The sequence below is a fragment of the Myotis brandtii genome, unplaced genomic scaffold (genome assembly GCF_000412655.1).
Source record: "Myotis brandtii unplaced genomic scaffold, ASM41265v1 scaffold79, whole genome shotgun sequence".
NCBI classification, from domain to species: Eukaryota; Metazoa; Chordata; class Mammalia; order Chiroptera; family Vespertilionidae; genus Myotis; species Myotis brandtii.
The window spans coordinates 7,942,713-7,957,334 of NW_005371173.1; the positions used below are offsets into that span (position 1 = coordinate 7,942,713).

The 14,622-nt window shown below is 39.9% G+C and overlaps 1 protein-coding gene across 1 annotated transcript in view; it reads right to left on the reverse strand.

The window, feature by feature from the left end:
* Positions 1-14,622, reverse strand: part of COL4A4 (collagen, type IV, alpha 4) — a 134,330-nt gene that overhangs the window by 20,973 nt on the left and 98,735 nt on the right. Inside the window, exons 32-37 of the mRNA XM_014531009.1 lie at positions 12,375-12,482; positions 11,330-11,511; positions 10,446-10,509; positions 7,962-8,036; positions 4,439-4,546; positions 3,712-3,819 (exon numbers count right to left, since the gene is read on the reverse strand). Of these exons, the coding sequence (XP_014386495.1) occupies positions 3,712-3,819; positions 4,439-4,546; positions 7,962-8,036; positions 10,446-10,509; positions 11,330-11,511; positions 12,375-12,482 (645 nt within the window). The remainder of the gene's footprint in view (positions 1-3,711; positions 3,820-4,438; positions 4,547-7,961; positions 8,037-10,445; positions 10,510-11,329; positions 11,512-12,374; positions 12,483-14,622) is intronic.

Below are 14,622 nucleotides of genomic sequence, written 5' to 3' on the forward strand. Positions count from 1 at the left end.
TTTGGGGAAGTTAGAGGTATCCATTTGTATATAAATAATTCAAGTGCTAATTGTTATATGTTCGCAAAACCAAGTCCTCTGTGGACTTATTAGAAGATAGAAGTTAGTTGGTTCCATTTTATTTATTGTCAGTACTTGAAACAGACAGTCATTCTATTTTTTAAATCTAAACTTTAGGGTCGGGGAAGGTAAATGAAGGGTAAATGGTGATGGAAGGAAACTTGACTTGGGGTGGTACACACATTATACAATATACAGATGATCTATTGTAGAATTGTATACATGAAACCAATATAAATTTTATTAACCAATGTCACCCCCAATAAATACAATAAAAATAAAATAAACTTTAGATTGGTACAAATAAGCCATATTCTCTTGCACACCCCCCCCAAAAAAAATTTGGGAATACACCCTGACTTTCCTTAAAGATCTTATTTCCTTACACTTTTAACAGTTCTGGTTTAGTTTATTTTCCAATCATCTTTCCTATTTATGAGCCAATGTTCCAAGTTTGCACCAAAAGAACACACAGACCTTCCTCATCTGCCAAATCTAGATATTTACTGCAATCTATCTGAAATGATAATAAATTTCAAGATTACTTTGTTATTTCCATGTGTTTTGATCTCCGGGGTAAGCCACCAAGATTGATGTCTTGGGGGAGCTGGCTGGGGTGGAATGCCCCGGCGTCTGCCAACTCTCCATTGTCACATCAACACGTCCAGATCCTGGCCTGTCACAATCCCAGGCCCTCGCCATTGTTGAACTGTCCGACCCTTATCTGACCCAATGTTATCTTTCTAAATTGAATGCAGCTACATCTGGGTAGGGTTTTAAGGGCAATTTTTCCTTTTTACTGAAAGCTTTTTATCAATCTCATCTCTAAATCAGAAAGTTGTTCATGCATAAAATATATACAGTACAGATGAGAGGCAATTAGGCTAACAAAGCACATTCCTTGGTAATGAGGACTTTTATTCACCTCTGTGGACGGCTTCGGCTAACAACCACCACTTAAGGCTGCATCTCCCTGCACTCGCAGGCTGGGCTCTCCCTCCAGTCAGAGGGTCTACCCTCCACTCCAGCCTCCAGCCATAATTGTCACCCTAGCCTCCAAGTCAAACAGCTTTGTCACTGAATCTCCACTGGTACGTTTTCTTCTGTCCTAGAGCCGAAAACACTGTTCTATCTCCAAGAGCCTTTACACAGGTTTATACTTTTAATAGGGGACCTATTTGTTGGGGACTTTCCTAGTTCTAACACAGGAAGTTCCACAGCCTGACACACACACACACACACACACACCCTCGATTCTAGGCAAACCGGGACAGCTGGTCACCCTAATGTTAAAGCTGATGGGAAAGAGAGACCTTCATGGCTATAAATAACAGTTGAGCAGAGTTGAAAACTTAACAAAACAGGTTCTGAAATACAATTTAATTTTTTTCCAAAATTCAGAAAATAGATTAGTCTCTACTAAAGGAATGCACAAGGGCATAAGACATGGTCTCCTAACCCATGGAGCGTCAGTCCCCAAATGTACTTAGTGACAAGTGCTGGATGAGACAATGAGGAACCTAGAGAAACAGCCCCAATTTGTCAGAACAGGCATCCACCCCTGGAATGGTAAGTGCTGTGTGTGTGGGGGGGGTGGGGGGGAGCGTCAGGAGGGAGTAGGGGTGGGCAGGAGGAGAACACTCTAGTTGTAAAAAGGGAGAGAAAATATTACTTGGCTGATAAAAGATACTCCAAGGTATTTTATTTCTTATGAAATATTTTACTTGCCACCAACCAAAATAACCCAACCAAATGAGTCCTTGTCATGCTACGAAGTTGTCTTTCGGTCCCCATTATGCCAATCCGCTATGAACACCCAACTAGGAACAGAGTGTCTTCCTTGTAGAGGGCATGTGTACTTGGAAATTTAAGTCTAGGAACCAAGCCATTTTCAGCATATGTTTAAGTTAAAGTTTAAATCTGACTGAACACAAGCAGGACTCAGAATCCATATGGCCCGTTCTAGCAGAGCAAACAACTTTGAGTTCAGCAGCTGGTTTGTTCAAACAAGAAAATCGGGCCCCTTGACTTATTTAGCACATACTTCAAATATTTAATTTCGCAGTTCAAAGTGTTTCTGCTGGAGTGTGGTTCAATTTTATACCAGCATGATAAAAAGCAACAATGGATTTAGATGGTCGGAGTTAATTTTTAGGAATCTGTTTCACTGTTTTGTTTCTTTTTAAGACTGGCTGTGCAATAGGCGGTTTACAGTGAAACAGTGCCACCACGTGGTCGGGAGGCGCACTGCAGCATCCTTCTGCACACTGAATACTTGAGTGGATATATTTAGTTCCTCACCTTCTCTTCTTAACAAACTTATTTTTTCAAAGCACAGAATTATGATGTGATTAGAGATTACCTTCAAGTAATATTTATTCTATCAAATTCATTAACTGTTAGGTTTTAATATAACATATACTGAACTTATGTAATAAATGTAAACTAATTCAAGGGAAGGAAGAATCAACAATAGTAGATTGAGCCTTGTCATTTTAGTCAGACTGGGTGGATATTGTTATGGCACCAAGACACGAAAATGATTACTATTTTACTGAACTGGGAGGATAGAAAGAAGTGGAAATACAGTAGAAGTGGTTAATCATGAAAAAAGTGGGAGGGAAAAGAAGAAGGAGGAGGTAGAGAAAGATAGGTTACAGAAATCTATCAAGTAAGGCTTGAACCTTCAACTATTGATTGGGGTGAAAACCCTCATCTTCATAACTACTAGCTCAGATGTTCCTTCTTCTATTGTCCATTCCTTCATTTATTAATTTATTCATAAATTTAAAAATACAATAACCAACCAATAGGCTTATTGGGTAACTACTGAGTGCCAAGCATATAAACATAGTCCTTGCTTTTTAAAAAATCACTTGGTGAGAAAAACTTCTAAACAAACAAATGTTATACAATGTAAGTATTATTAGGCTAGAGGTACACACAAAGTACCAGTGGAAAAATATTTTATCTAAAATGAAAGCAATGAACTGAAGAGAAATAAGTACCATAGATGAATGGGAGAAGGCATGGAAATTTGTTAAAAATCAATTGTATAATTCTATGGCATTATGTTATGTTAACCAGACCTATATTATAACCCATCTTTAAAGACCAAAAAATTCAACCAGGAAAAAATGTTTCTTTATCAACAAGGTAATGAATTCTAGTTCTGCCATAGCATCTTATTTTTCCCCCCTCTCCCTTCCACTTATCACAACTGGTAAATACATATTTATTTACACATAGATATTTAATATGTGTCTCTCCTACTCAACTGTGAGCTCCATAAAGGAGGAACCATGTCTATTTTCTTCAAAACTGGGTACTGAGTATCTGGAATCTAGGACATAGTAGGAGCTTAACTATCTGAGGAGAGAATAAATGAATAGGCCTGAACATTATGGAAAACACTGGGGGAAATGCCTTGGAAAATGAGATGGTATCACCATCATTTTGAGAGGAGGCAGGTCAGGAGGCTAGATGGGCACTGCCTGGAGCCCTGAGTGAGAAAGTACAGGCAGGGGCTGATGACATTGATGGGGAAGGGCCATGACCAGGAGCAATGTCACTCAATGCTGGAGAGCCACTATGCATTTGCCCTCATTGGCCTGGATTTTTCTGATGGGCCAGGATTCCTCTTTGACTTACCTTTTATTCCCGGAAGACCTGGTGTCCCTGGATACCCCATGAGGCCTCTTGGTCCAGGGTCCCCCATTTCTCCTGGATGTCCCTTTGGCCCAGGCATCCCTTGATCACCTGAGGATGACAGGGAGGTTTTGCAGACACCCAGATGGCACATGAGCACATTAACTGGGAGGGTCATCTATGTTCTTATTATATGAGGTACTTGAACCAGGAACACTGTTTTATTACTTTTTCTTCCTAGGCCTCCTGACTCTAGAAAAAATACATTTAAGCTCAGAAGGAAAAAATACATTTTGAGCAATTAAAGTTGCCAATTATGATTTCTACTCTCACTTTATTCTGAATCTGCAGGAAGAGGAGCCTTTACAATGCTGTCCTGTATGTGTGATATTTATCTTAAGTCTAAAGGAGAGAAAAAAAGCCAGCATCCTGAAGGGCAGGTAAATTAGGAAGGGCAGGAAAGGAGCGCCATCCCTTCGTGCCTGACACCCTGTTAGGCCCTTTATAGGTGTTGACCTAGTTTTACGCCCAGACCACTCAGGGAGTGAGGACTAGCTCCAATTGACAGGTAAGGAAGGAATAGGGAAGTTTGGGTGACTAGTTCAAAGTTACAGGTCTAGGAAATGGCAGAACCAGAGCGGAACCCAGGTCTGAGTGAAGGCTGGTCCTTTCTGATGCAGCACGAGATAGATAGGTGTCTGGGAAGGTTCCAGGCTTCTTCCCAAGGTACCTGGACACCCTGGTGGTCCGGAGGAGCCGGGCAGTCCTGGCCTTCCTGGTGGTCCTCTGGGCCCTTGAACACCGGCCAAGCCCTTCTCTCCAGGAGCTCCCAAATGCCCTAAACAAAGAAAGATAAAAAATCTGAGTGGTTGTAGATGCTCTTCAAGACAGTGAATCTATAAAACCTCCAACTCAGCCCTTGTTATTCTTTTCTAGTCTTACTTTTTTATATTAATAATTTTTCTATTGAGAAGATAACATTAAGGAAAAATTAAAAACAAAACACCTATAATCCCACCACCTCAAACAATTTTTATATGTATACAAAGTGCAAATAATACCCACAATTTTATATTCTGCTTTTTTAAATTGGCATTGAATCAGAAGTAATTTTCCAAGTTTGTCATCATTTTCCTAATTCTTGTTTTTAAGTGACTGGCTCATAGCTTACTGAGTTCACCTAAATTTAATTAATTAATGCAAATGTTTCCTACTTTTGGCCACTCAAGTGTTTTTCTCTTTGCTATTATGCATAATGATTTTTATACATCTTTAATACATTTTTCTACTATTACATTATTTCCTTTGAAAAGTTCCTAGGAGTAGAATTTCTAGGTAACATAACATTTTGGGTCTTTTTCTTCATTTTAAAATGCTGAGATATTTTAAAGTAAATCACAGACATCATGGAATTCCATCCCTAAATATTTCAGGAGGTATGTCTGAAAAATACCATTCCCTTACATGGGCAAAATAACATTATCACAGCCAAGAAAATTAATAGCAATCCTTAATATAATCTAATACTAATTCCATTCTTGAATTCCCCCAACTATCCCCTTAATGTCCTTCACAGCTGGCTTGTCCACACCGGGTTCCATTCCAGAAGCACACATGGCATCCGATGGATCTATCTCTTACATTAAAAAAAAAAATCTACTACAGTCCCTTTCTCAGGACAGTGAACTGAAAAGAACAGTTCAGTTGTTCTCTAGGCTTCTAGCACAGACCATTCAGCATTTGGTTCTTGATAGAGGTTGCCAACTGGTTCGGACATGTGCTGTACCAACTCACTCCACCCCACAGTCCCACCCACACTCGTCCTCACACGTCCAAGAGCAGGGCAGGCACTCGCGGAGGCCTTTTTAGGCTGTTGGTTTATTTTCTTGCTAACTTAGTAAGGATGAAATAATATTCCAGACTTACATTAAGTTACACTTCTTTGATTACTAGAGAAGATAACCATTTCCCCGTGTGTTTATTTCCAATGTGTGATTTTAATACAATTCATATTCATAGGATAAACTAACAGTCTGTGCTAAAAAAATAACCGGTTGTAGCCACAAATAAAATATAGGGCTCTGTACTGACAAACCCATGGTGAGGGCATAGTCATTATTTATTATAACACACACGAAACAAGACTATGTTAGTTGATACCTGTTCCCAGACCAATTTAAGACCTGAGCCTCTCTCTGTTATTTTATTACCCTGAAAACATTCCTGGCGTGAAGATAAGGCAGCATTATTCTCATCTCCACATGAAAAAACTGAAGTAGTGAAAGGCTTGCCTCCCCATCACAGCTAGTATGAACAGAACGTTTGAGTTCATTGCTACTATGTTTTTTCTCTGAATTGAAGGGGCAATGGAACTGGACCCAGTACATCCTACATAACCCCTGAGACAGCAGCAGCCCTATGGCATCTGGTTAGGCTCATTCAAATTCAATGCAGCTCTTTCCAGTCAATGGAAATCACATGTGTAGGTAAATTCTGAGCTGGTAAATAATATAAGATGTCATTTAAAAATTTTTAACCTAAAGCTATGGCATACAGGATAGGGAACAATTTAAATGGTGCTGACCACAGGAGACCAGGGACGTTATGCCAAGGCAAATTTTCTTGAAAAAGTTAGCCTAAGTGTCAAAGAACTCAGATTTATGATTTTTAAATTAGAATATTAGGTAATATCAAAAGGCTTCATATTTTACTACTTTCAGTTTATAAAATTTTACTATCTTCAGGGTTCACATAAAGATACCAGTAACTATAGAAAAATCTCTCAATGCTTTGCTGACTGGTGATGATGGTGACAATGACATTTTATATTTGTGTAGCAATTTTCAGTTTACAAATTGCCCTCCCAAAATCTCATTTGATCCTCTGAATGATCCTACAATGAGCATTGGGCCAATTTACAGGTGAGGACACTGAGCTCAGAGATGATAAGCGACTTGCCAAGACCCTATGCACTGTAATAATAAGGGTGACTTTGAACCACTAATTTTCCTTTCTGAGACCTTTCACTCTGGCACTTAAGAACCCTCAGAGCGCTAACCTCAAAACTATTTTCTCCTCCAAATGCACACTTAGGCTATACCTTTCTGTTAAAATATGAACTATATTTGACCACGTCGGAGGTGAAAGACCCATATGAAAGAGAGGGCGAGATGAAAACATTGTAATCGCTAGTTTTTCTGTTAGACTTCCATTTGAGCAATCATGTGGTATAACAACCAAGAAATAAAATGTCCCCTAAACTTCTGTTCAGATGTTCTTTCTGTTCTATGGAAAAAAACATGCCTATTGCCAGAGAGAATTTCAAGATAGTGCGCAAAAATATTAATATGAGAGGCTTTAATTTACAAGGGACCCATCTAAATACGAACCTGGCTTCCAACCCGGCCACTGTCAGCAGAATGACAGCGGACAGGTTATGTAACCAACCATCTATGATGGACCTGTTCTTCCCATGCAGTGGATATCCCTGTGGGCGCATCTCTGTACACTCATCTGATTGATGACTTAAGATTAATGCCTGTGGTGGAATGACTAAGGAAGAGCGTGCATCTTTTGTCAGCTGCAGGTCATCTATTGTAGTCAACCGCAGCCTCCTGGACTGGAGGGCAAGAACTCACTGATCTGTCTGTTCAAAGGGATTATACATCCGTTGTTACTGACAAAGAAGGTACTGTTTTGAAGAACTTAGATTTGTCACTGGTGATGAGGTTTTACATTTGTTTGGTTTGGTTTTTGGTAAATTTGGCATCTCCTAAATGAGCAATTTAGTGATATCGTAGCAATTCAGTGGTATCTTAGCAATATCTTAGCAGTGATATCTCACTGGCATTCACATACGCCTTTCTGAGTAGGAAAGAAAGGGCTGAATGAGAACCTGCAGCTGTACTCAGTGTGAGTGGTTATTGCTGATGTATCATTTTAATTAGAGAGACTGCAAACTAGTCCAAGTTTCAGTTGCTTCAATAATCATTGTCAAAATCTGGGCACACCTGATTGTATTGTCATGTCAACATCATCGGTCCTGGGAGCCATGGTTAGAAAAGATTGAGTGTCCTGCTCAGCCAGGGATGCGATGCTGTGTTTGTACATAATCCTTCTGACATGTGTCTTAGCGGAAAAGGGGGAATAAAATACTAACATAATCATTGCTGACTCAGAGGATAAAGTAATCGTTCTAGCTTTCAAACCAAATGTATTCTTTTTGGATTAATAAGAAAAATATGTAGCAATACCTGGACATCCGGGGCTGCCTGGCTCACCCTTTGGACCGGGTGGACCAAACTGACTTGCAGGATCCCCTTTGTTTCCTGTAATAAAATGCACATAACATTATTTAAGAGAATTTAATTTTGTCTCATACAAGTAACTTAATAACTTCTCTGATGTTTGTCTTTATAGTCTATCTTCAAATATTCCAGGAAAAGATTATTGAAAAAAAAATTTTCTTTTTCTACATAAGAATAAATGGAAACATAGATGCAAGATGTAGTATTTAAATACACACACAATTTTATAATTGATAACAATCATGGGAAACTATAAATCTTAATAAGTTTAAATTTTTAAATTGCCTAAAATAGTTTCAAATGTAGGCATCTATTTAAGAAATTCCTTGGCATGGTGTGACTATATCCTGATATTGTGTTTTTGAAACAAAAAGAAATTGTCAGTTCCAGCTGCTGTAGTCACATTTCAAGCTCTCTGCAAGGAAGCTCAAGTTAGTGTTCTTGTAAAAACAAAATCACAAAGTCGCACTTGATTGATGATTTCACAAGAGGTGGAACAGTCAAAGGCCATTGTGAGCAGTGACTCCCACAGTCCCACAGAGCCATTCCACACTGCCGCCGAAAGCTTCCAGACACAGGACACCAACACTGCTTTCTAAAGGCCCCACCCACACCTTGTAGAAGGTGCTCTCCCAGCTGACACTACTCATAACTGTGGCTAATTATTTGAACAGTAGGAATCTGGCCCATCCCTGGTCAGCCAATCTTTCCTTGAGAAGTTGTATTAAAAAGTGAGGATTTGAGGTAGTTGCTATTGAGGCAGAAAGCAAAAAGATTATCGTGATGTAGAATATCATAATACCCTGATGTAGAGCATGTTGGAAGGCAACCGGACATTTCCAGAAAGATCCGGAAAAGATACCAAATAGAGAGCGATGAAAACCAGCTGGTAGGCAGGTAAGTGAAAAACTGACCATGGAGAATGGCAGAAAATTCTCAAGAGAGAACCATGACTTGCTAAGGGCCAGGTTCTGTCAGCTTCTGGTCTCCTCTCTGGGCTCCATGAGACATCTTTCGCTCCAGGTACCCGAGCGCATTTCAGTTCCTTGCCAATGTGGCCTAATACAGTCATGAAGGAAATAAGAAGCAGGCTTGTACTTTGAGAGAGGCAAAGGGACTATAATAAATTTACAGGGAAGAAGAAGAGGAGTGAGCTCTGAATCCTGAAGCTATAAAATGTCAAAAGTTAAATATGAAAATTTCCCTTTTTGTAACCATTTCCGAAGAAGAAGAGAGCTATGTTATTCTTTCTGAATAAATGTGTGCACAGTCTGTTTTTACAGCATATTCTTTATATAGTATCTGTCAAAGGGTAAAGCACGTATCATTGGAATAGGGGAAGATATTTTTAGGTGGTTTATTAATTAGTATTTTATATTTTAAAGGTGTGTCTTTTAACTGTATTAAAATAAAATCTAACTTCATATCAAACTTCTGAATTCACAGAGAGTGGGGTTAATAAGGTGAATCATTTTAAAGTAGATTTTAAAATACATTAACCCAATGGTTTAGAAGAAATACTAACCCAGTAGTATAGAAAAACAGTAAAAAATATTAAAGATTTTATACAAACATTGCAATGTAAGATAGCCTGATTTCTGCTTATTTGCTTGTTTCTATGGAGAAAGGGTTAATGAATTCTCTCTCTAAGGACATTTTTGACATTGGGTCAACTTTCTATTTCTGTTTCCTGGAAACATGGTAAAAGTAGAATGTAGATTGTGTTACAAAGCACACGGTGATCTAAGGCCTGTAGCTTGTGTTGTAAATAAAGTTTTATTGGCACTTAGCCACGACCCTGTGTATTTCTATGGCTGCTTTTATTCACAGTCAAGCAGTTGTGACAGAGACCACAAACTGAAAATAGTTATTACCTGGCCCTTTGAAAAATATGTATTTGCTGACCCTTGGCTTATGGTAAAACATAACCCAATTGTACATTACATGTGGCCCAGGAATTCTTAAGTGAACTATTAACACCTGATGGGAAGTCATGGCTTGGGCCTTTGTGAACTGTGGCTCTTGTAGCTGATACTCTAAAAGCTGTACCTGTGGAGGCCTTAGCGGGGCACTGGGCTTCTCAGCCAAGGGTACAGTGTGCACCGTGTGGATCTGGTCTCCTTGCACTTGAGCTGTCACTCATAAAGCTACGGTCACTGCAAGGACAGCTGCAAGGACTCCCCTGAGGGAGAAGCCTGGTGTGCCTTGTAGGCTTGCTGCTTTCTATCTGATGCTCTCAGGTCTTGATGACAAATGTGGACGGCTTGGGTTTTGAGTGTTTGACTACCTAGAAGAGTCTAAAAAGAACCCGTGGGTGTTGCAGTTTGTTTGACTGTGTGTTGCTTTTCATGCAAAAGGTACTTGCTCCCAATGTTACAAACACCCAGGACTATGAGATTAATGGCTGGCTGCTGTATTTCCAAACCATACCTTTAGGTCCTCTCATTCCATCAATTCCTGAAAGTCCGGGGGGCCCTGGAAAACCCGGCTCACCCTAATAGATTAATGAAACAGAAGTAAAACCTTAATTGGGTTTCACACACAAATGACAGAGGCATGACATGATCCAGCTATAATTTTCCATAACCAATTTGGTGTTTATAATTTGCAGTGGCAAAGAAATTTGGAAATGCATTATAGGCATACGACTACATGTATCTAGTTTTCAAAAGTTGATAAAACTCCTCCAGAATTGGAGGTATCAGTACCAACAGGTAGCATCCAATTCTCTATACTTGATTGCAAAACAGTAACTGCATCACATAACTTGAGTTTTAAGTTTTAAATGAACAAGTTGACACTAAATAAAATATAATTAGAAATCGCTTCATACCCAAAACTTTAAAAGTCTATTTTATTCCCAGAGATGGGTAACGAATTATACATTTTAGAGTTGTGATATAGGCTACTACACTTATTGTATCTCCTGGCTTCTCACGGGGTATTTTACTCATAATTATAAGGATCAAGTCAATGTATTTACAGCAAAATCTATAATATCTGCAATCATTTCTCAGATGACTCTTTAGTACACCAGCAGTCATGAGGCGAGTCTCTATGGGGCTGTTATAACTATGCCAGGGATAGTAGGTGGAGTAAGTGACTTGGTCACCTATGTCATGGGAAGCAGGCACTGGTCAGAAACCATAGTTACATCATGGCCTTCTGGAAGTCTCCATTCTTCCCTTGGCCAAACCCTGAATTCTGAAAGCCAGTGAAAGGGCTATGATGTCCACTGGCAAACTATGACTCATCGGCACCCTGAGAGCAGAAGGTTTTATTATTTCTTCCCTCCCAAAACAGCAGCCACTTACCTCATCACCTGGAAATCCCGGAAAACCAATGATCCCTCTGAGCCCCGGTGAGCCCGGTGGGCCTGGCGGTCCAGGAGGCCCCGGCTGCCCATCTCTACCCGGCTCTCCTCTGTGAAGCCCAGGTGGCCCGGGTCTTCCTGGCTCCCCTCTTCTCCCTGGCATCCCAGGAGGGCCTTTATCACCTGGTGTGGTTAGAAGTGTTAGAACCAATTTGGAGGAATTCTTGGACTAGGCTGAGGGTCTTGGTCCTACTTTTAGGAGATGAAGCCAAAGGGATAGAGAATCCTAATTCCTGCCCTGAATCACAACGTGATGGTTTCTGGTTTCAGCGCCCTGCCTGTGAAAAACGCTGCCCAGGAACAGCTTCAGGGACGCCCCAGGTAGGAGCCAGTGAGTAGGATCATTTGCTCCAACAAGTTCGTTTTACAAACGAAGAAGAACTCACTCAGAGAAGTTAAAACATTTGTCCCTGACAACTAGTTAAGACGAGAGCCAAGCTAAGAACTCAGGTCTCGTGCAGATTAAGTCTGAACTTGGGAAAGAGAACCCAAATGTGGAGGTCAAGATCCTCGCTGCGTGCTGGTTCTGAGGCCAGCAGCACGGGGCAGGGGGTGCTGGTTAGAAAGGCAGGGTTGGCCCAGCCCTGCTGATTCAAAATGTGCCTTTTATAAAGCGTCCCAGAGGATTCATATGAACATTAAAATTTGAGAAGCGCTGGTCAAAATGACTTGGACCATCTCTGTGCTCTTCATTTTAATACTAGCCACCAAAAACAGGGGTACTTTAACCCTGGAACAATGTTATGTGTATCTCAGGATTGATCCTACTTTGGAATATCCAAATCTATAAATGCATATGAACTTCAGCTAAGTTCTAGCATAGAAAAGAAAAACAAGTACCATTAAATTCACTAGCGCACATGTTTGTCTAGAAAACAACCTTTTCTAGTCTCAGTGTTACTGGGAAAATTGCCTAATATACATGCTTGCTTGAGCGATCTGTGAAGCTAACTTATTTGATATGGTTCAAAAACATGAGTGTTTACCTTCTTCTCCTGGGAATCCATTATCTCCAGGAGGTCCAGGCTCCCCGGTTTCCCCCTTCTTGGAAATTATAGCCATTTCTCCTTCATCTCCTGGGCGTCCTCTCTCTCCTTTGGATATTAATTATGCAAGAGCAAAACAAACAAGCACCACACACGTGAGGCCTCTGTTGTCACTTCACGTCCAGTTTGCAAATACCCATTTAATCTACTAAACTGTATTCATGTTTACGGATTGCACAGGAGCAACACGTTGGTTGATTTCCTGAAGGACTGGCCATGCCTTTTATATTTGTCTCCCAACGGGTCCAGTAACAGGGTCTGGTGGACAATGAGTGCTCAGTGAGGGTTTGCCGAATTCAACCAGGCTGGTCTGTCTTCAGTGAAAAAAGACAGGCTTGCAAAGTTCCAGGTCTAAAATATGGCTCTTAATCCTTTAAAATGTGAATTGCCGATCTCATATTTTCCAGTTCCCTATCTTCCCCTTCCTAGCCACCCTCTATTATTTCCTTCACATTAAAAGAACAGACACTTATCTTAATGTGGTTCTCTACATAGAGAATTCCAAAAAGTAGGAAGGGCAAATGATATATCTGCCTGATTTTCATAAACACTGTCCGTTGTAAAGTGCATCGGAATGGGCTCCTAACAGCTTGGTGAGAACCAATTATTAACAATTCAAGAATTTTGGAAGCTTTAAACCAGCCATGCTGGGACTATTTATGCCACAGCGGGAGTATTTATGCCATGAGATCAGCAATCACTACAAGTCATGGCACTTGTTTTCAATTTTAGTCTGGAGAGCCAGTTTATCAGCACATCACTAGCATTCACGTAATTGTTTACTTTTTAGTGGGATAATTGTGTAGCATGACAGCACAGCAAATGCCACTCAATCTCAGCTAGCAAAGACTGACTCTGGTTCCCTGATTCTGCATAAATAATTTACAGGCTAATAAAACAAAATAATAGCAGATTCAATCAACTGAGAAGTAAAAGTAATTTTTGAATGAACTATGAGGCTATTTGCCCAAAGGGCTTTAAGATGTTTACCTCATTGCTGAAAATTGACAAGTATTCATTCTCAACACTGGAAATGAAATGGTACCTTCCCTCACTTCAGATTCAAGGCTAAGAGGTGGAAGTAAATATTTAACATGGATGGGAGCATTTAAACCAGTGATCTCAAAGTTTTTATTTTTATACCAATAAAAGCTCTTTTATTTTTCAATGACAGTTGACATTCAATATTTTTGTATTGAAAACTCTTACTTTAAATGAAATTCGGGGGAGATTAACTCAGAACCAGATGAAAGTGAACTCCTTCCATTTCAAGGCTGCAAACTCCAGCCCCAGGGCCTCACCCGGCCTGCTGCCAGTTTTTGTACAATCCATGAGCCATGGTCAGTGTTTACACTTTTAAATCATTGGAAGAAAAACTCCAAAACAAGAATAAAATTTTATGCTGTGTGAAAATTAAGTGAAGTTCAACTTTCCATTTCCGTAAATAAAGTTTTATTTGAACACAGATCGTTTGTTTTTTACGTGTTGTCTCTGGCTGCTTACATGCCTCAAAAGCTGAGTTGAAGAGTTACAACAGAGACCATACTGCCTGCAAACCCTAAAATATTTATATCGGGCTCTTTACAAAAAAAGGTTATTTTATTTATAAAAGAATTGAAACAGAATCTGGGAGCCAAGAGCCTGCCTGCACCCCTTTCTTAAAAGGTGAGAAGGCTCCAATAAGGGTTTAATCTCCAAAATTTATAGGGAATTCATATAACTTAACAAAAGGAAGATAAACAATCCAATCAAAAAAGGGCAAAGGACCTAAATAGACACTTTTCTAAAGAGGACATACAGAAGGCCAGAGACATATGAAAACATGCTCAAAGTCACTAATCATCTGAGAGATGCAAATCAAAACGACAATGAAGTACCATCTCACACCTATCAGAATGGCTATCATCAACAAGTCAACAAATGACAAGTGCTGGAGAAGATGCGGAGAAAAAGGAACCCTCCTTCACTGCTGGTGGGAATGCAGATTGGTGCAGCCACTGTGGAGAACAGTATGGAGTTTCCTCAAAAAATTAAAAATGGAACTTCCATATGACCCAGTAATCCTACTTCTAGGAATATATCCCAAGAAAACAGAAATACCAATCAGAAAGGACATGTGCACCCTTATGTTCATAGCAGCACAATTTACAATAGCTAAGATTTGGAAACAGCCTAAGTGCCCATCAGC